The 24,657-nt window shown below is 53.4% G+C and overlaps 9 protein-coding genes across 9 annotated transcripts; 7 read left to right on the plus strand and 2 right to left on the minus strand.

The window, feature by feature from the left end:
* Positions 1 to 815: 815 nt before the first annotated feature.
* LTHEOB_4808 (uncharacterized protein) lies at positions 816 to 2,083 on the plus strand (the record flags this gene model as incomplete). Its single annotated transcript, XM_035513883.1, has 3 exons — positions 816 to 1,247; positions 1,298 to 1,423; positions 1,475 to 2,083. 3 exons carry the CDS (start codon positions 816 to 818, stop codon positions 2,081 to 2,083), a joined length of 1,167 nt encoding a protein of 388 aa, XP_035374250.1.
* A 1,277-nt stretch (positions 2,084 to 3,360) lies between these two features.
* LTHEOB_4809 (uncharacterized protein) lies at positions 3,361 to 4,905 on the plus strand (the record flags this gene model as incomplete). Its single annotated transcript, XM_035513884.1, has 1 exon — positions 3,361 to 4,905. The coding sequence occupies one exon, from the start codon at positions 3,361 to 3,363 to the stop codon at positions 4,903 to 4,905; it is 1,545 nt and encodes a 514-aa protein (XP_035374251.1).
* Positions 4,906 to 5,578: 673 nt separating this feature from the next.
* On the plus strand, positions 5,579 to 6,969 carry LTHEOB_4810 (uncharacterized protein; the record flags this gene model as incomplete). The annotated part of the gene is made up of 2 exons (XM_035513886.1): positions 5,579 to 5,765; positions 5,831 to 6,969. 2 exons carry the CDS (start codon positions 5,579 to 5,581, stop codon positions 6,967 to 6,969), a joined length of 1,326 nt encoding a protein of 441 aa, XP_035374252.1.
* Positions 6,970 to 10,561: 3,592 nt separating this feature from the next.
* On the minus strand, positions 10,562 to 11,865 carry LTHEOB_4811 (uncharacterized protein; the record flags this gene model as incomplete). The annotated part of the gene is made up of 5 exons (XM_035513887.1): positions 10,562 to 11,047; positions 11,105 to 11,288; positions 11,339 to 11,519; positions 11,574 to 11,596; positions 11,648 to 11,865. The coding sequence occupies 5 exons, from the start codon at positions 11,863 to 11,865 to the stop codon at positions 10,562 to 10,564; spliced, it is 1,092 nt and encodes a 363-aa protein (XP_035374253.1).
* A 3,472-nt stretch (positions 11,866 to 15,337) lies between these two features.
* On the plus strand, positions 15,338 to 16,591 carry LTHEOB_4812 (C6 and C2H2 transcription factor; the record flags this gene model as incomplete). Its single annotated transcript, XM_035513888.1, has 3 exons — positions 15,338 to 15,390; positions 15,471 to 15,936; positions 16,064 to 16,591. 3 exons carry the CDS (start codon positions 15,338 to 15,340, stop codon positions 16,589 to 16,591), a joined length of 1,047 nt encoding a protein of 348 aa, XP_035374254.1.
* Positions 16,592 to 16,663: 72 nt separating this feature from the next.
* Positions 16,664 to 17,399, minus strand: LTHEOB_4813 (Glutathione s-transferase; the record flags this gene model as incomplete). Its single annotated transcript, XM_035513889.1, has 2 exons — positions 16,664 to 17,198; positions 17,257 to 17,399. 2 exons carry the CDS (start codon positions 17,397 to 17,399, stop codon positions 16,664 to 16,666), a joined length of 678 nt encoding a protein of 225 aa, XP_035374255.1.
* A 1,265-nt stretch (positions 17,400 to 18,664) lies between these two features.
* LTHEOB_4814 (Ras small monomeric GTPase) lies at positions 18,665 to 19,835 on the plus strand (the record flags this gene model as incomplete). The annotated part of the gene is made up of 3 exons (XM_035513890.1): positions 18,665 to 19,129; positions 19,180 to 19,656; positions 19,710 to 19,835. The coding sequence occupies 3 exons, from the start codon at positions 18,665 to 18,667 to the stop codon at positions 19,833 to 19,835; spliced, it is 1,068 nt and encodes a 355-aa protein (XP_035374256.1).
* A 728-nt stretch (positions 19,836 to 20,563) lies between these two features.
* LTHEOB_4815 (Pyridoxine 4-dehydrogenase) lies at positions 20,564 to 21,773 on the plus strand (the record flags this gene model as incomplete). Its single annotated transcript, XM_035513891.1, has 4 exons — positions 20,564 to 20,743; positions 20,801 to 21,075; positions 21,145 to 21,549; positions 21,605 to 21,773. 4 exons carry the CDS (start codon positions 20,564 to 20,566, stop codon positions 21,771 to 21,773), a joined length of 1,029 nt encoding a protein of 342 aa, XP_035374257.1.
* A 943-nt stretch (positions 21,774 to 22,716) lies between these two features.
* On the plus strand, positions 22,717 to 24,576 carry LTHEOB_4816 (Sodium chloride dependent neurotransmitter; the record flags this gene model as incomplete). The annotated part of the gene is made up of 2 exons (XM_035513892.1): positions 22,717 to 24,192; positions 24,247 to 24,576. 2 exons carry the CDS (start codon positions 22,717 to 22,719, stop codon positions 24,574 to 24,576), a joined length of 1,806 nt encoding a protein of 601 aa, XP_035374258.1.
* Positions 24,577 to 24,657: the final 81 nt, after the last annotated feature.

Raw genomic sequence — 24,657 nt, forward strand, 5'->3', positions numbered from 1 at the left:
TAAAGACTCATTCACTGCAAGGTTCACCCGCACGTTTCTCCAAAATACACAGCCATTTGGTGTTTATCAACTTGCTCAAAGGATGCATATCTTCACTACATGAAACAGATACGGCTTCAGGAATATGCGGATCTGAAAGCTGTCCAACACGCCGCCGCCATTTGACCGACGCGAAGCACAGACTGGGCGGATGCGACGGAAAAGCGACGAGATGGTTACGGTAGGCTATTCCTGCAGCCCAGCGCATATGAATGCGGGCCCGCGTATGTTTTGAAGGCTAAGCGGAGTTTCCATCAAAGGTTGTTGTGTATTCGTGAGTCAGACCTTGCGCTTAGTTCGTTGACGATGGATGCTCCGCCCTCAATACTAAAGGTTTAGCATACGAGAGACCAAATGTTTAGAAGACCAAGCTTTACTTGGCTCACACGGGACGATGCTTGACCGATGTTCGGTGAGAAGAGGGGAGGCGCGTACGTGGGCGGCAGGTTGAATAGGCATGCGCTGTCAGCACTAGTGGGTTGGGAGGATTACAGTGGCTTAGCGCCCGTCAGCAACAGGTGCACAAGGGGCCAAAATGGCAACGCTAGCCCAAAACAAGAAAGCCGTGCGAACTTGGAGAGGCTTTGCGAAGCTTGGGTGTCATGCCCACCATCGCGCTCCTCTATCAACAGCGCGTCGACAGGATGCTCATCCACCAACGGCCCCAGCCACGCCGCTGCGGTCGGCAGCTTTCGTGCATTGCAGATCCTCCAGGACCTATATAGCCATGCAGCCAGTCTGCTCAGGATATCGCATCATCACATTCCAACACAACAATGTTCGACAAGCTGAAGAACACGACCTGCCCGGCGCCGATATCTGACGCCGAGGCCAAGCCTTTGAGCATTGGAATCACAACGCAACGACTCCTCACCTACATTTCTATTCCATGCGCTGCCATCTCATCAATCGCTTGCCTTTATCTCATCTTCAAGCATCTACACCGATACACTCGACCGGCAGAACAGCGTCAGATCGTCCGCCTCATCTTCACTCCCGTCATTTACAGCATCCTGGCTGTACTGTCGCTCCTGTTCTACGATGCGCATGAATATATCGAGCCGCTACCTGAGCTGTACGAGGCCTTCGCTCTGGCATGCCTCTTCGTGCTGTTCGCGCATTATTGCCGAAACCCCACTGTGCGAGATACGAGCGGGTTTACGCGGGCCAAAACGCGCAACGAGTTTGAAAGCATTGCAGATATCAAGGTGAGACTGGCCTCTATCTCATCAATCTTTTCGCATGCTGACTGTTGTAGAAAACATGGATCCTGGTTTTCCAATACCCCATCGTCAAGACCATCCTCATCATCGCACAAGAAGCATCGACAGCGACAGGAACGTACTGCGCGGCTTCCAACTCGATCCATTTCGGTCACATCTGGGTATGGAAACATCACTCACAATGTACCAAGTCCACACGCTAACCTGAACAGATAACGGTTATCGGAAGCATCTCTTTGGTTGTCTGTTTCATGACCATCCTCCGGTTCTACAAAGTCAACAAGCACCTCATGACGGTCCACAAGCCCCTGGCAAAGCTCGCCTCGTTCAAGCTCATCGTCTTCGTCATCTTCCTGCAGAACCTGGTCTTCAACTTCATCCCCACGCCCAAGGGCCTGTCGTCCAACGGCACCGTGTCGCCGCGCGACATCAAGTACGGGCTGCCGTCGTTCCTGGTGTGCGTCGAGATGGTCTTCTTCTCCTTCTTCTTCCACTTCAGCTTCCGCAGCCGCCTGTACCACCCGTCGGAGCGCGGCACCGGCGCCGCCATGTCGCTGCCCGCCGCCGCCTTCGACGCCATCAACCCGTCCGACCTCGTCATGGACATCGCCCAGATGTTCACCACCGGCCCCGTCGCTGCCGGTTACATGCGCACCCAGAGCCCTGCCGCCTTCGCCCAGAACAGCCCGGCGATGCACCCCCTGGTGCCGCCGGCCGCTGGAGCGGAGCGCCCGGTGTCGCCGGTCAGCATGCCTCCGCCGTACGACAGGCCGTATGATCCCGCCTACAGTCAGCACCTTTCTCCGCCGCCCCGCAGATGATAGTTGGGGATGGGGGCTGTTGTGCCCATGGCGGTTGTCGAAGCTTTCTCTGCGATTCTGAGAAAGGTTTGTGGGGGCGGGTTTACCGTAACGAGTCTCGGTTGTGATGAATTCCTTTATTTTTCCTTAGCGCTTGTTTACAGTGTCGATTCAATATTCTGCGCGAGGATATCCAAAGTTTTTAGAGGTTCGCCAATGCAAAAAAGTCCTTCATGCCAGGTTGGTCTCAGAGTAAGCGCGCATACAATATTTGTTGATAAGGCCAGGGGTTTTTGAGTTTCGTCATTGCCAGCCGATGCGTTGTGGGCCCCTACAAATTTAGAAACTCGGAAGCTTCCAGGCCGGCTTGGCATGCAAACACATCCTCCCCAAAGCTGAACATTTGCTTGATGATAACGCATGAGTCCACAGAAACGGTCATTTGACACGAGCTGCCGGTGGACCCTCCGTGTGCGCAACCAGAGCAGAAGCCTGGTAGGACAGTTGATTGAGCCGACCAAAGGAAATCAAGCGCAGCCAAACTTCTCCTTGAGAGCTGAAAACCCAACTTTGAAACGGGTCTCTTCGGGCAATAATTGGTGCCTGCGCCAATCGTTCATATCGCCACCAATGCACATCCCTGCATGTGGCTGACGCACGTTTCTGGATTCTGTTTCGAATTGGGACGCCTAGAACATGCGCCACGGATTGATTGTGCGCGTTTTCATTGGCTTACTACCCTTAGCGTCGCGTGTAAAGCTTAAAGATCCACTCTTGCAGCAGAATTCAGTCATAAATTACAAACTTCAACCAATCGTTCGGCCGCACGCTGGCACTCAGGCCGTAAGATGCCGACTTGGCACACATACGCAATCCGTCGCACTTATCGCCGACTACAGGGGCCTAGTGACAAGAAAAGGCCCATTAATTTATGTATTGTCTGGGTCGATGACGAGGATGCTGCCGCCTATCTAACGGCTCCCTTCTTGCTACCAGCTCATGTCCTTTCCTTTCTCCAGGGGAACTGCCATGAATAGAATCTCATCGAGGCGCCGAAGGATCTCGTATGTACCCACATGCTGGACCGTGAGAAGGATGCAGTCATCATTGCATGGTTCTCGAACCTTATGCCCGTTTCACACCATGCTTGCAGAATCTGGTGAGCTCCACCAAATGCCAAGAAAGAGGCTGGAAGGAGCGGGAGAAACGGGTTTCACCGTGCAGCTTAGAAAATAGAGTGCATATTCTTCTTTTTTCTAGCCCTTCTCTCTCCGATTCCTCTCATCAGGAGCTACGCCATGCCTTTGCCTGCTGCCCCGCTACGCACAATACTACTCACTGCTGCTGTAGCCGCTCTCATATGGCTTAATCTCTGCCTTCCTGGTCAGCTCTCGACTAACGATCATCCCGTCTTACCCATTCACTTCTCCGGATCCCGCCCGTCCGACCCGCCCGAGCCCCACGGACTGTCGCTACCTGGAGATTACAATGCCCCAAACACAGATCCGGAATGGTGCGAGAGCAAATACAGCACAAGATACCTTACCAACCTACGTGATGGCCGGCAGTCGTACTGTAACCCGAGCGTGTCAGACTCGTCACTCAACTGCTTCAATACAAAGATAACAGACGAGCGCACCGATACCTTTTGCATTGCAAAGGGGGTTTCTATGCTGCACTCGCATCAGTCAACCACATTCAGACTCAACTGCACGACTTGGAAGAGTCCGGGAACAGACGGGAGCATGGCGCTGGCGCCGCTAAAGACCGAATCCTTCCCAAAATATTTGTACAACACCGGCCCATACCACATCTGGTCCGACTACTTCTCCACCGTCCCAGGCTTACCATCACAACCATTCTGTTCGGAACGGCAGGGCACCCCGAAGTACACCATCCTTGTGAAGCGCGATGGCGATGGAAACATGTGGCATTCGTTACTGGAGATCTTCTCCCTCTACCTCACCCTCGACACACTGCGTATCACTCCCCAGGATCCCTCCTCACACACCCCCGAACCATTCCTCTCTGCCGCGGACATGTCCTCGGCACAGATAGTCATCCTGGACGACTACCCGGACGGCCCATTCTTCGACCTCTGGAAAGCCATCGCCCCGCTCCCCGTCGTCCGCCTGAAGGACATTCCCTCCTACGGCACCGCAGCCGCCTGCCTCGACAACGTAATCATCCCGCTCGCCGGCGGCAGCAACCCGCTCTGGCGCGGCGACTGGCACACGGGCTCCTGCACCCATTCCCAGCTCATCGACACGTTTACGAGGCGCGTCCTGTCCCACTACGGCCACGCCGCCAACACTTCCTCGACTTCCCTCCTCCCCCCCTCCTCGTCTCCCCCGCGCCCGAAGGACGACACCGACACCACCCCGGACCTAACCCTCACCTTCATCGACCGCCGCTCCTCCCGCGCCCTCGTCAACACCGAACAGCACCTCGCCAACCTGCGCCTGCACTTCCCGCGCGTGCGCGTCCAAGCCATCGACTTCGCCGTGCTGCCCTTCAGCGAGCAAATCCGCATCGTCCAAACCACAGACGTGCTAGTCGGCGTGCACGGCGCGGGGCTGACGCACGCGCTGTTTCTGCCACCGGGCGCCAGCGTCGTCGAGATCCAGCCACGAAGACTAAACTACAAGGGCTTCCGCAACCTGGCCAAGATGCGCGGCCACCGCTACTTCAGCGCGCACGCCGCGGCGAACGACTCGGCGCCGGACTGGCACGATTTGGATGTGAGTGTGGGGGAGGGGGAGTTTTTGGAGTTGGTGGGGGCCGGGATAAGGGCGGCGTTGCATAGGGGTGGGAGGGAGGAGGATGTTGTTGTGGTTGGGTGATGGGTGGATGGATGGATTGTTTTTTGTATGATATGGCTGAAAAAAGTTGTGACGATTGATTAATTAGATAGACGGGTGGGGAATTGGTAGAGGCGCAAGGGTCTGGGGTTTTATGACATACTTTTACCTCTCGGGAGGCTTTTGGCAGGCTTGCTTGGGCGCGGATGTGTGCGCAGCGCTGACGAACTACAGAGAGGTGCTACATACAGCTGATAGCTAGCGCGAAGAATAGCAGGGCCTCAGAACATAGCGTAAGTATGCCTCGGTTCTTTTTTTTTTTAAAAAAAAAAGAAAATTGACATATGTGGGTAGCTGAAGCTATCGTCCGGACGTGTATGTAGAAATTTTAATTCGACATTCTCGTCCGGACGATAGCTTCAACTACCCATGACATGAGCAAAAAAAAAAAGCTATCGGTTGTGAGAGGGGACTGTAACTTGCTTTTGGACAGGACGCTTTTAGGGCCAGGGTCACGATTTAGGCAGCAGCGAGCGTCGGCACTCGAAAAACGCCGTCGCAAGCAAACATGCAAGTGCCGCGGCCCAAAATGGTTTAGCGTCCGGATATTTCACATGGTAGGGCAAGAGCTCAAGATATTCCTCCTGTACCTTGAACCTGAACCTCGCCATCAAGCAGCATCCTCCACTTAAGACTGTCCTTCGATCAAACCAAAATGGATCAAGACACGGTCCAAGCCAGGCTTGACGAAGTCCTGGCTGCAGATGCGATCGAAATCCGTCGCGCATTCCGCAACTTTTTGATATATTCGTTTGATGTCGTCACTCACAGTTGCGCCGACCCTCCACCCCAACTTACGGACGAGGAGATCGACGATGGCTTCGAGTACATCATGCTCAAATGTAAGTTTCTCTAATACTACTAGGTAACAGCTCAGGCGCTAATTTCTTAGTTATTGGACCTGTAGGGTATCACGCGGGCGACTTGCCGCATCGCCGTATCCAGCAGAGGCGGGAAGCGAGGGAGCTTTTAGCTCAAGAAGACCCTGCGTATGCGGCATTATTGCAAGAAGCAATCTCCACCCTTCACATCAGCGATACAGATGATAGCTCTGTGGCAAGCACGACCCATGAGAACGAGCCGGAAAGTGATTCTCAGAAAATCGGAGACGGACAACCCCAGGACCATCCTACCACCGATGCTAATGCCGTCGGTCCCGTCGCTGAGGAAAGCGCCAACCCCCGCCCACTCTATCCCCGCAATTCCAACACGCCACTAAGGATATTATCCGTTGGAGGGAGAGAGCTCACTCACTTGGGCTCAACATACATCGCCGTCACAAATCAGAGCTTGAAACGTTTCAGCGAGGAAACGATCAAGGAGCACGGTGCGAGCCACCTGCTACAGAACCATCTCAGGGGGTTATCAAGCCAGGCCAATCTTGGTGTTGGCCAACCATCGAACACACTTCAGCACCCCAGTGTAGACTTCCCGTCGGAATCCCCGTTCGAAAATAACGGTCGTACTGGCTTCGGTCCTAGCGTCGGAAACCCTCTTAACAGTCAGCATATTATGGACGTGGATCTTAGTGTCAAGCCATCAAACAAGCCTGCTGATGAAAACCCGGATGCCGAGTCCGACAAGCTTTCGAATGAAAATCCGGATACCGAGTCCGACAAGCCTGCTGACGAAAACTCGGACGCCGAATCAGATGCAAGTGTCACGGGCATTAAGCCCGACCCTGATGCCGGACCTTCGAACCAAGGCCCTGGCAGTGTTATTGAAATCAAGTCCGACCACTCGTCAATGGATGATTGGCCCGCTGCTCCTGAAGATGATTACCTATCTGAATCTTCGGCCACGACCGACGACACAGCAATGGCGCGCCCGGTACCGCTGTCCACCATGGTATGGGCAGACAGCATGTTCCCCTTCCTTCAGCGAATCCAGGTCACGGGTGTGCAGCTGGCACCCATCATCCAAACTCTACCCCTTCTATCGCAGTATAGGTTAAGGCCGCTAGAGGCCTTTGCTTCGATATTCGAACACATGCATATCATGGTCGGATCACTCAGCCTATTATGGCTAACGCCGTACGACTCGTAATACGCTTACTCGTTTATATCTAGCACGTAAATTCTGTTACTTGAATACTTCTCTCTTTAGAACTCTTTCTTCTTTAGTAGCTTCTTTTCGTATATAGAATCATAGTCGAATTCTTATTTACTACGTTTTCTAATATAGCCCAAGTTATATTAGGCCATTTCGAGCTCGCCACAGCGACGTTTCTATCCGAGTAATAGAAGCCTTAAGACCAAAGGCTCGCCTGGCCATTAACATCAGTGCTGGCAGAGGAGAAACGTCTTCGACATGCATTGGGAGGAGAGCCTGGTCTAGGATTCGATCGAGAGACTATGCGCACTCAGAGGTGAGACTAAGCCAAATGGGCCTTCTATTTTTGATAAATACTCTGTGCGGCTCTTCGTACTCCAACAAATCAGTTAGTCTGTGGTATGCACTATACGGCCTGCCTCTCGGTTGCCTCATACTTGTTATGTCACAGAAATAGTATATTAACTGATGAAGCCAGAATGAACTCTCAATTAGGTTCAATACAGTACTCCTTTAAGCTTAAAAAGCATATGCAACTGCGTTGCGTACTAGGTGAGGGCAAAGCCCTTACATATCGAGCCACATATAGGATCACATGAGGCAGGGATGCCTGAAATATTCTATGTAGTGGGTGCTCCAAGTTGCGAGGGACAGTTTACAATGCATTATAGACTGAGTTACTACTGTAGTCGGGCTGCGTTGACTCGGCAGTTCCCCAGACCTGTCGTCCATTGCCGTTGAGGCTTCTCGTCAAAGGCTGACTTGTTAGCAGAATATGCATAGAATATTTTCAATACATGAGTTACCGAAAGCACATATGCAAGGAAAAAGTTTCCCGTTCAACAGTATCGAAGTAAGCCGGAGCTCGGCAAATACTTCCGCGCTAGTTGAACTATTGAGCGGAAGGAATGGCGGTTTCGGTCTACGGCCCGTTGAGAACCAACTTCGTGTTTCGAAGAATAGCTCGTCAGAACTAGCCTGTAACAGAGCTCCACACATTAAAAAGAAGGTTGAAATCCGGCAAGACCACGGCAAAGAGAGCGTGCAGGCCGGGCCAGACCCAAAGGATTTTCCAACACCATACGCTTGGCAACTTACATAATAACGCCAAATATATCATAGGATGACAAAACCAAGCACGGTCGGACCGAGTACTGCAGGCAAGGGAGCGACATATCGATACCGTGGCTCAAGTATGCGGTATCGCAAATGAAGTATACGACGAAGTGTTGCGTGGCATTTAATAGCTGGCAACGATATCACCGGACAGCCAAAACGACTTTGTTTGGTGGTTTTTAACTCCTATAAGCAGGTGCTGCACAGCCACAACTTCTACGTGTGCCACAGCGCCAACCTGATCAGGCCGACTGCATCGCAGCTTGCGAAGCATCAAACATCGGTACAGTGATTTGCCCGCAAGGTAAACTTCTTCAGCTTTTGGTTTAAATTGACGATACCCAAGTTTCAACTGATAATCTGTAAAAAAAATGTCCTTGAGCTCAGAGATACCAATATGTCCGCGATAGAAGTTATCATTCTAGGTAATGCCAACCGTTACAACCCCTAATTAAGCACCTCGCTATGGATGCCATACTAAGCAAATGCACCCTTTAGAACCCTCCGCGTCCTCTGGTATACATTTTGACAGCGGCAGTGGCACTTTGCGGGTAAATTTCTTTTCTTTAGTCACGATGAGACGATGTTGACGTGATGTTTTCGCAACCTTGTCAGTTGCACATCTCTGCCCCGCGTCAGCCGTTCTCTTATCAGACATCCGGAGAAATTACGCAATTCTTGGCCGTTTCTTTGGCTTCGCGCTGTGACGTGTGTAGAGGTAGGGCTCTGGAGCTTTCTTGTCGTGACAGTGGGCGCATGTGAGCATGACAGTTTTCAGTCCCGTTCCGTTACTCAATCATCATGAGTGAGGTGGTCTATGAGAAGAAAGCCTGAGTGAGGAGACTGTGAAGTCCATGTTTGCAATCGCAGTCGGAGCGTCGAAGCTTTTATACCGCTTACCAAAGACGGAGATAAAAGCGGGCGAATTTCCGGACCACCTGGCTTGCTCTTTTGCATACTATCACAAGGAAACAACAACAGGACTGATGCATAAAAGCGGTGAGATATCTCACAGGGCTGTCACTGGCCTTCTGTGGAAATTGTAGACATCATACCGGTGAATCCCATTCGGAATGAAAGGGGGAGCTGGCAAGATGCTAACGGCTTTGGCAGACCAAATTTGACAAGAGCCATATGGTCTTCTGAAGAGCCCACTGGTGTGTAGCATCTAAGAGGCCCGATAGTAGGACGGCCACCAAGAGCATCAGCTTGAGACAGCAGCCGGCAAGCTGTACCATACCAATAAGGGCCGTGACCTGGCTGGTGATCATCGTCAGAAGTGGTCTTCGGAAAGTGACCTATTGTAGAGGCCAAACGACTAATCACAGTCGTAGTGGAAAGGCTACGCGGCCCCACATGGGGTATTCGGAAGTCTTGTCTGTAATCACGTAGGATTTGGTAGAACTCGGACCAGTGCTTCGGAATTTTCGATAGCTCACTAGGCAGCGGGAAAGTTTTGCCGCGCCACTTCGGATGCTTCCGAGCCTGGCGGCGCATTGACCGGAAAATTTCGTATAGAGGGAACACCCCAAAAAATCACGACCACGTTCCCACTGTCATCTCCCCCCTGGTGGGTACGGTTGAAATGATGTTAAGGCCGAAAGCGTTGGGCGGGTGGTCAGTGCAGCTTACTGTTAAAGGACAGTGCTATCGACCCTCGGCCTCTGGAAGAATGATGAGCATTGCCTTGCATGTGACTAAAACCGACGAATGGCAATTGGACTTGTTGGCGAAGCGAAATCCACAGTCACGAGTGCATTGCGCTGGCGAGAAAAAGATCGGCACCGACTATCGGGCTTGGCCGCAGATCGCGCTGGGCTAGCATGGCAACAAAGTTTAGCGCCCCCTCTAGAACAGCTAGAGACTACTCGAAGAGGAGATGTTAGAGATCCCGGGCAATAGGCCGGGATTTCCTTGTTGGTCAAATGCTGATAGGCGGACGTACTGTGTACTACATACAACATATCGGCGTTATGGCGATCTGGGGGATGAGGCTTGGATCAGCATCGCCTTTCTGCTCGACTCTATACCGTGAGCAAATCGACGATTCCGGCCCGATTGTCGAATAGCTTCATTTTTTTGCATGCATGGACCTTTGCGAACTGTTGGGAGCTTGTATGATTTGCATTGCTCCCCGCTGGCATGAATCGTGGTACTGCTCGCGCGAAAAGAGAGGACTTCGCGGTGGAGCATTCCAAACAAGGGTGATCGGCAGATTATCTGTGAGAAGGAGGCCTCGAAGTGATTGCAGGTTTGAACATTCGTGACATTTCTACAACCTCAACTATCGAAGTGGAATGATTGTACGGAAAAAGATGAATGGGTATTGGACTTCTGGGATCTTGCCCGGACATGCGATGGGGGTATACATATGATATTAATAGGAGAGGTATAATTGACAGGGACGGTCAGATCATTACTTTTTGAGGGGTATCCAGTTGCTAGATTGGGTCATGGTGGGATTTTTTCATTACCTCCACGACAGGGGCACTTCGTCGTCTTGCCGGTGTCCGTGTCCGTGGTGGTAGTTGGCATGCTCTTTGCTTCCTCTACTGCTCGCTTGCTCCGACTGCGATATACTCTCCGGACTCTCCTGAGGGTCAGAGATCTGCACAGTGACCTCGCGCTTTGTGAAGATCTGATTGAGGCCTTGGCCATTTTCTTCTTCTGAGTACTTTTGTGCGGAGACGGTTGAAGTGTGGTTCTGCTCAGAGAAGGTTTCGAGCTGGACATCCTTCGCGGTAACGTTTGTGCGGGTGGGGTTAAAGGTGAAGCGGCTGTGGCCATGGCTGGTCGAGGTTGTACCCAGGTTGCGCTCGTTGATCGACTCCTTGGAGATGCGCGTAATCAGATTCGTCATGGACAGCTCGATCTTGAGCTTGACAGTATAGGCAACGGGGTGGAACTGGATGAAGACGACGCCGTTCTTGAGGAACATGGTGCCGATGATGAGCAGCTAGGGAGGCCAGGTCAGCTAGGCAACGTCTAAAGGCGCAACCATCGAGGAACCTACATCCATGCCGATCGAGATCAAAATGATGTGGGTGTTGAATCGCGCGAGAGCGTTGTACTTTTGCAGGCCGTTGGCAATGAGGCGCTTCTTCACCTGAACAATGAAGTACCAGTTGAGGGCAGCATCGTTCAGACCGATCAGGACCTTTGTTATCTTGTCCCAGACGGCGTTGACTTCGACAAACCTGTCGTAGCTGTCAGCATGCCGTCGCTACGGCCGTAAAGGAAGACGTACTTTTCGCCGACACCCAGGTTAGCAGGAAGGAAGATGCAGAAGACTGAGATGTTGACGAGGGAGATGAAAACGACGGTCCCCCATCGAATCCAGGTGAGGAGGCGGTTGTCCATGGAGACGATTGCCACTCGGTTGACGATGATTTGCAGGATGAACTGAATCTCAAAAACCCATGCCACCACTAGAAATGTATGTTAGCATGCAGCGTGCGAGCTGGTCGGTCGACACGGCTTACGGATGAAAAAGAAGGTTGGTAATCTGGACTAGAGTCAATTGAGAGCCAACAGAGGTAGATGGAAGAAGACGTACGTTGGTGGAAGCACTTCTTCGAGGAAAAGCCATGCCAAGATGGCAATGGAGAGGTTGGCCAACAGCTCGCCCCATACCATCCACACGAACAAACTCCGCAAAGGGTTCCGGTTTTTGGCAGTGATCTTGTAGGCATCCCAGGCGGTCAGGTAGCCAAAGCCCAGGAAGAATCCAAAGGCAATGGACGACACCTTGGTGTCAGTGGCCGAGGCAGACATGGCTGGCGGGCGAGTGGTAGGGCAGCGGTGCCCGGTAGGAAATCCAGAGAGCTGACAAGAAAATGGCAGTGCAAGAGCGGGCACTCTTATGAGACGAGAGTGGGTTCGCCGAGTTTCCGGGAATGGTCCGGGGGAAATAATAGGTGCAAGAGAATGAACGGGGGTGACTGGTCCGGAACGAGCGATCCACAGTTTTATGGAACTGCCTTGTCGGTCCCTGCCAAGGGCTGGGGAGCCAAGAGTGTTCCTGCACAATTGCCATATGATGGCGCCGAGTGGCCCGCCTCCAGGAATGCGGCTAGAAGGCGAGGAAATCGGGCGACCTGGACTGGGCTGCCTGCATGATCAGGTCCTTAGCGAGGTGGGAATAATGCGGGGATGAAATTGTTTCATCGCCGCAAGGTTCGCCCAAGCTTTCACGTGGAACGACGCGCCAGCTGCCACCGTCGGTGAAGGCAGGCTCACGAGATGGCGGATGGGGACCACGGGAGCACATGTACGGCAGCCCCAGACGCCGGGTGTTTTCGACGATTCGATAGCGGGCTGGCAGGCAGCAGCCATGTTGGAGCTGGCGCGGAGGCTTGCGACATGGCGATGGTGTTACGAGAGGAAGGGCGGATGGCGGCTGGGTCTCTAATCCGACAGTGAAGACTCATCCGAGGCTAGCGGGCGGAAGGCCTGCGCGCCGGCCAGGGCGGGCGAAAGTGCCGGCGCAAGATGCACCGTGCGTACCCGGCGCGAAACGGATGTCAGCTTGCGCGCACCACGCTAGAAGCCTTCAGCCGGTCCGAAAACGCCCTGCGCCGAACCACGGCTGTTCTCCGACGCGTTATACTGCTTCCGGCCGCCTCATCATGTGGTAAGTGGCCACCTTCAACCACCGTCACCGCGTGTCGAGGATAGGGGCCACACTGATGAGGGTCTGTAGGGCTCGACCGGATGAAGCGGACGTATCGGCGCGCTGCCGGCGTCGTCAACTCTCGCGCAATCACCCGCCAGCAATAGCCGACCGACGACGGCAAGCCTCAGACTGTGGTGGTGCGTAGCTCGCGTCTGAGGCGCTGCTCCACCGGCCTTCCCCGATCACCAGTTCCCGGTTCCCCAAACTACCCCTCCCCTCGCCACTGTGGCCACGGGCTCTGGCCGCGTATGGTAATCTCCGGCAGCGAAAGTCCCCAGGCCTGGCCATCATGTCAACTCCAAACGCCCCTATTCTGAATGACAGGACGATCACCAGCCTCACCCATGTTTCGCGCTGTTGACCGCTCCACCAGCGTCATGCCCCAATGTATCCTTTCTTGTCGACGGCGTGCGGAGGCGGGTCCAAGGGTCGGTCACAGCTGCCTGCACTTCACTGCCAGAATCGCCAATGGCATGACGGATCAACACCAATATTATTATCATCTCTTTTCCGCTTTCTGATGGCGGGCGGACGGAGCACCGTCAGATCTGCTGTCCGTTGCGCCAGCGGGATCAGCGAAGCGAGCGTTGAGCGAACCACTTTTTGTGGCCCGTCCGCCAAACGGTCGGCGACGGTGCAGAATTTTATCACAAGCGGCCGTTCTTTCATTGCCTATTTCTCAATGGCGCGGGCGGAGCCTGTTGCTGTTGTGGGACAATTGGATCATCTTTTAACCTAGATCCCTTGATCTTACCGGCAGCTCGCTTCCACATGAGGATCTTATCAATTCTCCGACGAGGGATAAATCCCCACTCTTGACGCGGAAAGAGGCGAGCTGCGTCTCGCATCCCTCGTATCGACAAGGCTCTTCTGTTGCACTGCAATTGCCTCGCCTGCTCGACGATCAAGGGTCACTGTGGAGAAGACATCGACGAATCAAGTCAGATCACACTAGTCAATGCACTGCCTGCTTCATTGTTGCGCAATCACCTTGCGTCGCGGCATCCCTCTCCCGCCTACCCGTCACGCTATTCGCTTGCAACCCTTTATGCGTCACGCATAAGGACGTGCAGTCAAACAAGATTCTCAACTTTGTTGAATTGTAATCATGCCCGGTCTTGTTCCTGCATATGTCGGTCGCTTCTCGACGATCTTTGAGCTTATCTCCGACGAGTTTAGACAAGTGGGGAGCTCAAAACCGAATCCCATGACCGCATGGTCCAGGGAACCACTGCACTCCTCACGTGCACTTTTGGCCCTCTCAGAAGTTGCCCGACTGCCATCCGGACAGTTCGTACGCAGTTGCAATTAGGTTGCCTTGCATGTACGACATCAGGGCGATCCTAAGGCAGAGCGAGTCAGTCTGGCGAGCTGCCGCGCCACTCGTATTTTCTTGACTCGCTGCAAACACCAGACCCGCAGCTTCTCGCCAAACCACTACCAATCAGCTCTGGCTGCCGCTGCTAAGTCTCGAATTGCGACATCTCCTCCTTGGTCGCCTTGACTAGGACTTTTAACTTTACGCCCATCCCCCACAACGCTCTGCCCTTGTCGTTGATCCACAGAGATCCTCCACAACTTGGCAAGCCTTTGAGCTTTGGGCGTGTGTTTGGACAGGTTCGTATGACTCGTGTAACGACCTTGGCCTTCTATCCCATCGGGCTGCCATCTGCAGACACGGTACATAAGGTATCAAGTCAGAAGATTGAACTCTTATCATCCAGACATGGTCTGCTCCTTGAAAGCCTCGGTTCAGGGGCGTTGACTTGAACCCAAAGAATCTCTGCGAGAGCCTACCCTATTTTATTACCACGGCCATGATGCATATACTGACCATGCTAGACAAACTCTCATTCCAAGTCTATATTGGACTGTTTTCTGCTTTCACAAGACGGAATATCATAAATCACTTTGCAGATTCCCATCGTCGTCATTACCTTCCGCTATTATCATTTGCTTCATCAGTTGTGCTCTCCTTCCAGTTTCATAAATGATGGAACCGCTGGTGTATCCAAGAAAACTATCTCACAGCCATGTGAGCGGGCTGAATAAGCATGAAAATGGTCTATGTTTGATAAAATAAGATGCAAGGCGAGGTCAGCCAAGGGCGTAGTAAGATTTCTTTATAAGCAAAAATGCTGAATAGTCCTGCGTTGCGGCTCGCATCGGTGAAGCTTATCAACTAGGTGATCGAAAAGATATATATAGACTCTAGATCTGCAATAGTAAGGCATTTCAGTGGGCAGCTGATTTTCTCAGCGTACCGGTACTTCCAGTTATTGGTTTCTCTAAATCAAATTTGATGGGGTTTATCCGCAAAATCAGAAACATCTACTCAGGGACGATGCTGAACTCTCCAGAGCTCACCTGTTTGAAGACCTGGGCATATTTGGCGAAAGTGCTGTAGTTTCTGTGTGACTGTTTTGGAGCGTCGGGTAGCCGCCGGAAGCCTGCAACCTTTACGTAATCGGCTCACCCCGACCATATTCAACCACCACCACTACTCGGCCATCTTTAAGATTATTTTTCTCTCGAACTACCCAGATATCCTTGCTCAGCGAGCCCGACAGCATGCCCCCCGCCAAGTTCTCGTGTCCTCATTGCGAATGCGAGTATACTCGCAGGTGTGACAATTCCTGGCCGCGGCAGCAGATCAGAAGACGCTCGGGGGCCACCCGCTGACATGAAACCCCACCCGCAACAGAGACTCGCTCCGCCGCCACATCAAGCTGCACCACCGCGACAAGGATCTGAAGCGCCTCCGCGCACTCGCCGCCTGCGTGAACTGCAAAGCACGCAAGACCAAATGCGAAGGGTCCGCGCCGTGCGACTTTTGCTTGGAGAGAGGCTTGCAGTGCAAGTACGACAACGGCGGCGGCAGCGGCGCCGATCAGGCGCAGCCGGAACCCGCAACCAGCAGCCAGACGACGATCGACTGTACCAACTTGTGGTCGCCCGAGATCGACCAGTATGTCGAGGCCTACTTTGCGCGCTTCCACCCCACCTGGTCGTTCCTGCACAAGGCCACCTTTAGCCCGCGGCGGGAGCTGCCGTTCCTGGTGCAGGCCGTCGTTATGATTGGGCTGTGGGCGACGACGCAGCAGTCGGGCGCCCGGGAAGCCGCGATAAAGCTGCACGAGAAAATGCGGGTGTCGATCCGGGAGCAACAGGTAAGCTATTCTCAGGAAGGCGTAGCGGCGCCGGGGAAAAAGACATAAAACTGATATAATCCGCGTCGTAACCAAAAAGAAAAAGTGGGATGTATCAGGGTGCAAAGATGACGACCCTCAACTGCAGGAGGCATGGCCCATCGGCACGAGCCAAGCCATCCTCCTGTTCCTTGTTTTCACCACCATGCTCGAGACCCGGCAAGAGGCGGCGGCCCCATCAACCCAAAACGACCGAGATATCCTTATCGCCTTGGTGAAGAGCTGCCGCAAACGAGGCATGTTCTCGCATGAGAATATGATTACCCAATTCCGCGCTGTTGGCGCCAGACCCTACCACGCGACGCTTTGCGCTTGGGTGTCGGTGGAAGAAATGAAACGATTTGCAGCCGCTTTGTACCAGGTCTGGAGGCTGTATGAACAGTCGGGAGTCTTGCCGGAAGACGAGGCGGAGCTGCTCGAGGACGAACACCTTCAATTCCCCATGCCCGATGGCGAATTTTTATGGGACGCGGACTCGGAAGCTGATCTGTTGAGAAGGATAGGAGAAGAGAAGAGCCGTGGGGCAAGACCATGCGAAAAGGAGATGCAATGGCTTGGGACTAGTTGGGATGATATTCTGACGGACTACATACGTCAGCGAGAAGCTGCGACGTAGGGGTTGACTTTTTGTCATGGAATGTCTATAGTACTGCCGGTAGATCCTCGCTCTCCATCTCCTTGTAGGTCCTTAAAGAGGCCGGGGTGCTTCGGCACCAAGAACCGGTAGTTCACCCCTGTCGTCCCCTTGTTCGCCCTTCTCGATGAAGTTCTTGTAGGCTGGCCTTTGCGCAATCTTTTCCAGCCATCCCAGAATCCCATTGTAGCCAGTCAAAGCGAAGGGAGTGAATAGACGCACCGTCGTGACGGTGAATACGGCGTAGATATCGGCAGCTGTGATTTCGTCGCCCGCCAGCCATGGTGCTTTCTGAAGACGCTCGTCCATCATTTTGAGCGCATGCGCGAGGCGGCCCTTGAGAACTTGCATGACGGGATTCTCATCAGGAACTCCGGCTTTGGCGACGAAAATGAGAGTCATTTCCATGCTTTGAAGAGTGCCGATGGCCCAGTGGTACCAGAAGACATAGTCGGCAAAGTTCGGGGCGGTGGAGGGAAGGGTGAGGCGGCCATTTCCGTACTTTCCCAGGATGTAATCCATGATAGCTCCGCACTCCGAGATGACAACCTCACCATCTTCGATAACCGGGGCTGTGCCGGATGCGTGGCTGAGTGGATTGCTCAGTCAGTCAAGGGTATCAATGTGTGCGTGAGACGTGTACTTACATAGCCTTGAGGTTTGGCGGAGCTCCCAAACCAACCCGTTCGCGATGGTAGACTTGAAGGTTGTAGTCGATTCCAAGCTCTTCACAAAGCCAAACAATGCGCTCTGACTGCGAGCGCTGGAGGTGGTGGACCGTAAGAGTCATGGTTAAAATGATTGGTTGTTGCGCTTCGGATGGGCTTCCTCAATGACTTGAATGGAAATCAACGGATGAATGTATCTGCGGTCATAGTAAGCTCGGGCTTGATATTTATTCAGCGCATCATGCCAGGGCAGACAGCGGACAGCCAGCTTTAGTCAGTCTCGGGAAGCCGCAAGGTTTATCAACGGATACCCGCAGTCGCCGGATGGCCGTCGGCAGCCCACAACACACCTCAGGCGAGCTGACAAACCTGCGCACTGCGTCAGAAATGTTAGTACACATGACCCGATTGAATCTACGAAAGGAATTAACGCCCGGTTCGTGTGTAAACTTGCTCATATTGGCATTTTAACTTAAATTTTTCAATCGGTTCCTACGCAGATGAATTCTTCGCACGATCTGGACGTGGCCACTTGTACGTAGATGCACTGCCGAACTTGGCTCCATGAGCCTCGAGAGACATGTGGTGCGGAACCTTTCAGGCCACTAGACAGTTGGAGGAAACATGGCGCAGAGAAGCTTCTGATTAGTGGACTGCATGTGGTCAACGGCCTCTAAGCAATGGCACCCTGGCTGACGAACATCGCGGCGTAGCTGATGCTCTCCATGTTGTGCATATGGCCTGCATTAGGAGCACCGAGGTGTAGGTGGTTTGTAGCGGGCATTGCGGCTTCGGGGTGCTCAAACATTCTACAAGATGGATGTTCATTGGTTGAGTAGAGGGATTGAATATGATTCCAAGAAGGCGGATGCTTGGAGTAAGTTGCGCTGGATAAAATTATGGACACGCGGGTACTTGGTAAAGGCGTTGCGTACGCTGCTGCGAGGGGTTTCCCCAACTTGTACATAGATTTCCTGAATAGGCGCGTCGTGTGCTGAGAGTGGCGGTACGTATGCTGGACCGAGAGCTCGAGTACCTCAAGGGCCTTTTGTGGGTTTGAAGCATTGCCAGGGCCTGCCGCATTCATTAGATCCCAGGTCCAATCGTTGTTCATGAGCAACATACGTAGGTGAGAAACGGTGGGTGACGAAGCGTGTGTGGATGGTGCTGCCTGATGCTATCACGCTAAGCCCCGTTGAGGGGCGGCCCCCAATTCCAGGCTGCCCAGCTGAAGTCCTCACTGCACGTCAGATTCCCCGACGACCGATCCTGCAGGATTGTAAGGCTGTGCAGCTCCGCGCACTACTCGATGCAGCGGAATTCCGCCTCCGTCACTCCACCTTCACTTTACCTTCCCGCTCAAAACTTTCGCTCGCGGAACTCCACCATGTCGCTCACCTACGCCACAAGCACTAGCGCCGCCTCGGCAGCCGCCCCGCCACCCCGCCGCAAGAGCTGTGGACGCTGCGTCAAGGCGAAACGGCGCTGCGACCTGCAGCTCCCTTGCTCGCGATGTGCGGAAAAGGGTCTGGCGTGCGAGTACCCGTCCGCCGCTGGTCCCTGGAGGCCAGACCAGTCGCAGAAGCCCGCTGCAGCACCTGACCTCGACCTCGCTGCACGCAATGCGATGGGGGCGGACGGCTTTGAGAGTATCATGCCCGGACTCATGAACGGGTACGATTTGGATCTGCACATGGACCTGGGAGATACGCCTGCCCTTCTTACTGGCAGTGGCGCCTTTGACCAAATGGATGATCGTCGCGAAAGTTCTTTTGGCAGTCCAGAGTCTCAATCGACCTCGACCCGGGAGACGTTCACCCGAGAAGATTATGAAGACTTTTATGAACTAAGGGTTTGTCGTGTTCTTGTATTTTGTGAGGGCGCATTCTCACCGGCTTGTAGGAAGAACTTGATCAAGGCAAACTGGGCAACCCGAACTCTGCCAGCGCATACATCATTGATCTGGTGCGGAATTTCCCCAAAACCATGGCTTTGAAGATGAAAACACCGTTTCTGCATCCGCGGATGTACGAAGACAATATGCCCAAGGCCATACTCGATGCCTTTACAGCCTCGGCGCTTTATGCAACCAAGAATTCGGCAAACGAGGCAGCTGTATTCAAGGTTTTGGATGCAAACGCATCCAACTTGCTTCAGCAGTACAACCCTGCCGAATCGAGACCAACTCGAGATCTGCTCATCATGATCCAAGCTTTACTACTCTACCAGATTATTCGCGTCTTTGATGGTGACATCCGGCAGCGCGGGCATGCCGAGACTGCAATGCCAGCCCTGAAGGAAATGACAATACAGCTTGAACAACATCGCGATCAATTTGCCAACGTCCCTAGCGCAGGCCCGGATCCACCTCATTGGGATGTATGTTTCTCCCCGTAATATATTCAATGATTGTGCTTAACTTCTGAGTGCAGTCCTGGCTACTTGAAGAGTGCACGAGAAGAACCGTGCTCGTGAGCTATTTCTTTCTCAGCAAATACCATTTGCTGAAGAATGGAGACGGTAACCCATTCGACCTTTTCCCCAAAGGCATTAGCTGACGTGCGACCATAGTCGCTGATGTAGGTCCCTGGGGAAGGGCGCATCGTTGGACACTCTCCGCGCATCTGTGGGACGCATCATCATCATTCGAGTTCACTCGGGCATGGAGGGAGAAGCCTCATTGGACAATCTCTAATTGCTTTGTGAAAGAGGTTTTGCACAGTGGAAAAGGCTCCGATGTAGACGATCTCGGGCGGATGTATATCGTGTCGTATGGCTCCCCCTTACAGTACAACCATTCTCGATCTGACTTTCACCAGGTACCTTGGGACCGATGCCGCAAAGGGATGGTATTACGAAACTGGATCACCGTTTGACTGAATTTAAAGGCGCACCATTAGATCGAGGAGGTCTACCTTTGATATATCAATCAGCCTTGAAAATGGCCGACAGTTACAGACTTTCTTTTCAGGATGACCAGGAACGTGGAAAACGAGCGTCAGGATGTTTCCACGCACCCGCCTCTTAGTCGCAGCCAGTAGAGGATGCAAAGCGGAATTCCGCCAAGAAGTGTTGTGTGGCGGATTCCACTTTCGAGAAGCCCCCAGCGGACCTCCGGACGGAACTCCGCCAGGCTCCATCACCAACGTTTCTACCACGAAAGATGTACAACGAAAAGTATAAGTAGGGACTCAAGATGTGGGAAGGGTGTTTCGAACTACCAAACCATCATTTCATACAAACAATCCACCAGACTTTTCCGCAAGACTCCCGACAGATTTTCACAATGTCTCCCATCCCGACAAAGCCACTCGGCGCCAACGGCCCCCTCGTCCCACGTCTGGGGCTCGGATTGATGGGTTTGTCTATAGAACTCGGAGAGCCTGCGCCCGATGAGGAACGGTTCAAGTTCCTCGACCGCGCCCTGGAGCTCGGCGAGACATTTTGGGACACGGCCAACGTCTACGTAATTTACCTCTGGATCCCTCTGTTGTGCAAGAAATTTATCTGACTGTCAAGGCAGGGTGACTCGGAAGATCTCCTCGGGAAGTGGTTCAAGCGGACGGGCAAACGTGATGAAATCTTCCTGGCCACTAAATTCGGTGGCATCATCGAGGGCAAGCTCGGCTCTCCCGACGTGAGATTCTTCCTCCGCAGCGACCCCGAGCACGTCAAAGAAGCATGCCAGCGTAGCTTGGAGCGTCTCGGCGTCGACTGCATCGACCTGTTCTACCTCCACCGCGTGGACGGCAAGACGCCCATCGAGCACACGGTGCAGGCCATGGCAGAGCTCAAAGCGTAAGTATTTCGCACCAACCCCCACCCCGAAACATCAACCATGACTAACACAACCGTCACCACCACCAGCGAAGGCAAGATCAAGCACCTCGGCCTCTCCGAAGTCTCAGCCACGACGCTCCGCCGCGCTCACGCCGTCCACCCCATCGCGGCCGTGCAGATGGAATACAGCCCCGTGACGCACGAGATCGAGACCTCGGGCTTGCTCGCCGCGTGCCGCGAGCTCGGCGTCGCCGTCGTCGCGTACTCGCCGTTCGGCAAGGGCCTCGTCACGGGCGCGTTCCGCAGCTCCAAGGACTTCGGCCCCGGCGACCGCCGCGCCATCTACCCGCGCTTCTCGGACGAGAATCTGCCCAAGAATTTGGTGCTGGCGGATACGATATGCGGCATTGCGAGGGAGAAGGGGTGCACGCCGGGGCAGCTGACGCTGGCGTGGTTGTGGGCGCAGGGGGGTGATGTTTTTCCGATTCCTGGGTGAGTAAATGCTGTATGTGACCGTGTGGGTTGCTGATATTGATGGTGTTTACAGGACGAGCAAGATCAAGAACCTCGAGGAAAACGTTGGGGCCGTTAATGTGGATATCACCCCGGCTGAGGTTGCCAAAGTACGGAAGCTGGTTGACGAAGCCGAGATCGCGGGGACGAGATACCCGACAGCGCTCATGGGGGGTTTGATGACTGACACGCCGGAGTTGTAGGTGAGAAGAAGGAATCGTGGGGTTACAGCGAGGTGGGGTGGTCCTTGCGGGAGATGTGCCACCGGTGGGGTCAGCCTGTGGACGACTGAGTGACGGCGGAGGCGCAGGCGCCACTGCGGGTGGCGGCGGGTGCTGACGCAGTGGAGGCGGCTGACGATCTCTTTAAGGCCTTGTTTTAATGCCGCCGGCTGTTTTTCTTGTTTTTGGGGCAATCCTACAGAATACACAAACGGTGTCCGGGAATTTTCAACACTCTATTGGCTATGTTCCGTTCTTGTTGGCACGATACCACTAACAATGGGCTATTCTCCGACCACAGTGTAACGGAGAGCAGACGCAGCTGTAAACAGTTCCTCTAATCGTATTAGTCTTGGCTGCCTCCAGGAATGCGGAAAAGGTTCGTTAGCGCCAGGCTTCTGTACCATGGTCCCGGATCACGGCCACACCATATGCTGCATTCTTCGTTTCGTTTTAGCTGTCAAAAGAGACTTTATTAACGCATCCGATAGGTCTCATCTATCTGAATTCCCATGGCACTGGCACGTGGGTCGCACGCAATGGGAGCCAAGACGGGCCAAGAATTCGTCAAGGCGGAAGTCGGCAAACTGTCTGACCTCTCCGCCCACTCACGCCACGCATTGGAGCCGCCATCGGAAACCTGTCTTGGCTTGCGGCGCATAACACTCGTTATGATTCTTGGCTGGACGGGTTCAGTGAACCTGGTATAAAACCGCCAATTCGACCTGCAGTCTGCCTACCGCTCTCTCGGGACCTTTCTTTTTCCCCTTGCCTTATTCTTGTGCTTCCCACCTATGGAAATGCTTCAGTAATGGCGGTCTCACAATACATCAAGAAGGTGGGCGGTTGGCTCGCTCCCCCTCCGCAAAAATCAGAAGATGGACGTGACCAATGGCCGTCGCGAGCTGCGTTTCTTCTCGCCGCCATGGGTGGCTGTGCAGGCCAAGGCAACCTGCTGCGATATCCGTCTGTCGTCTACAACAACTACGGCCTCCAATGGTTCATTCCATATCTTATGGCTGTCATCCTAATTGCCATCCCGTCGCTTATCCTGGAGATTTCCGTTGGCCAAGCATACCAAGGAGGAACCCTTATGGCATTCAACAATATCAATAAACGCCTGAAAGGCGTGGGCTTGGGCCCCGTCTTCGTCAGCTTCATTGTTGTCCAATACTTCACCGTCAACTTAGCATGGATCATGAACTACTTCCGCCATTCCTTCACCAGCCCGCTCCCGTGGGAAGGTAGAATTGAAGAGTTTTATTGGAACGATATCATCCACAATGTTGACTCTGTTGAAGGGAGCTTGACTCCGGGAAACAGTCAGGTTGCAGAGTACACTAGTTACCCAGGCATCTCCATTCTCGGGGAAACCGTCGGATGGAGCGCCTTTATCTGGTTCCTAATCTGGGTCTCCATCTTCCGCGGCGTCGGTCTTACTGGCCGCGTCGTATACTTCACCATGGGATTGCCAATCGTCACTACCATCATCTTCGTGGGCCGTGCTCTCTCTCTTGAAAATGCCCGGGAGGGTGTTAGACTCTTGTGGGCAACATGGAGAAGTGATCAGTTAGCATCTGGAACTGTCTGGCAAACTGCCGTTGGACAGGTCTTCTTCTCCACTGGCATTGGCTTCGGCTACTTTACCTCGTACGCATCCTACAACGCAAAACACTCCAATGCCGTCATGGATGCAATCCTCATTTGCGGCAGCAATGTCCTGTTTGAGAACTTTGCGGCCTTTGCCGTATTCGGTGTTGTCGGATATCTTCGCAGGTGGCCGCAGGATGGCGTCCGGCTGGGTGCTTTCGTCGTGGGATTCCTGACGCTTCCAGAGGCCGTGCTTCAGATGCCCGGCTCCAACTTCTGGGCCGTTCTTCTGTTCTTCACCCTTGTTGTTCTTGGATTTAGCTCCGCCTTTGTCATGCTTGACGCTGTCGTAACTTTGGTTGTGGACTCGGGACTCAAGCTCTCGCGTCCGGTCATTGTCACTGTGCTGACACTGATATCGTTTCTCATGTGTCTACCATACTGCACAGAGTTTGGCTATTACCTTCTGGACGGGATCGACAGATGGATTAACAACGTGGCTCTGATTTTCGTGGTCTGGACGGAGGTTGTGAGCGCCACTACCGTCTACCGCTGGAGAGACGTTGTTGGCCAGACAGGTTTGCCTGCATTCGTCGTCTACAACGTCGGATATTTTGGAGGTCAGATTATCGGAATCTCGGTTGCACACGGCATTTCAAACCCTGGGGCAGGAGCTGGCGCTGGATTTGGCACCTACATCGTTTGCTCCCTCGTATCCATTCTCATCTCGAAGACACCGGACTCCAAAGCACCGAGTTTCTGGGATGCCAACGTTTTCCTCAGCCGATTCTGGTACTTGGCGTTCTACTCTGTAAGGCTCGATCAACCCTTTACCTCCCAGCTTCGCTGACCTCTGCTCTCACAGGGAAACCAACTGCGGCGTGACCTCAACGTTGTTGTCGGCGGTGGGAGGAACTGGAATATTCCTGCCTTCCACCCTTTCCTACTGAGGTACATCAGCGGTCCCACTCTGGCCATCATCTTCAGCTTCGCCTATCCTGAGTTCTATTCCCTTCGTTACGACCCGATGATGATATCCGGCTTTATTCTCGCACACCTCTGTCTGCTCATGATCATTCTCGGCTTCATCATGCCAAGATACTATGACTGCTTCGTGCCGCCTCATCGGCGAGGCGAGGGTACTGAAGTCACTATTGTTAATTGGACTAAGGGGGAAGATGCCACAAGTGCTTAATGGTGGTTTGGATAATAGCTTTTCGGGATTTCATATGGGGAAAGGACTTTCGGTTGATTAAAGCGCCTGGTCGGCTCACGA

The sequence above is a fragment of the Lasiodiplodia theobromae genome (genome assembly GCF_012971845.1).
Source record: "Lasiodiplodia theobromae strain AM2As chromosome Unknown scaffold_13, whole genome shotgun sequence".
NCBI classification, from domain to species: domain Eukaryota; kingdom Fungi; phylum Ascomycota; class Dothideomycetes; order Botryosphaeriales; family Botryosphaeriaceae; genus Lasiodiplodia; species Lasiodiplodia theobromae.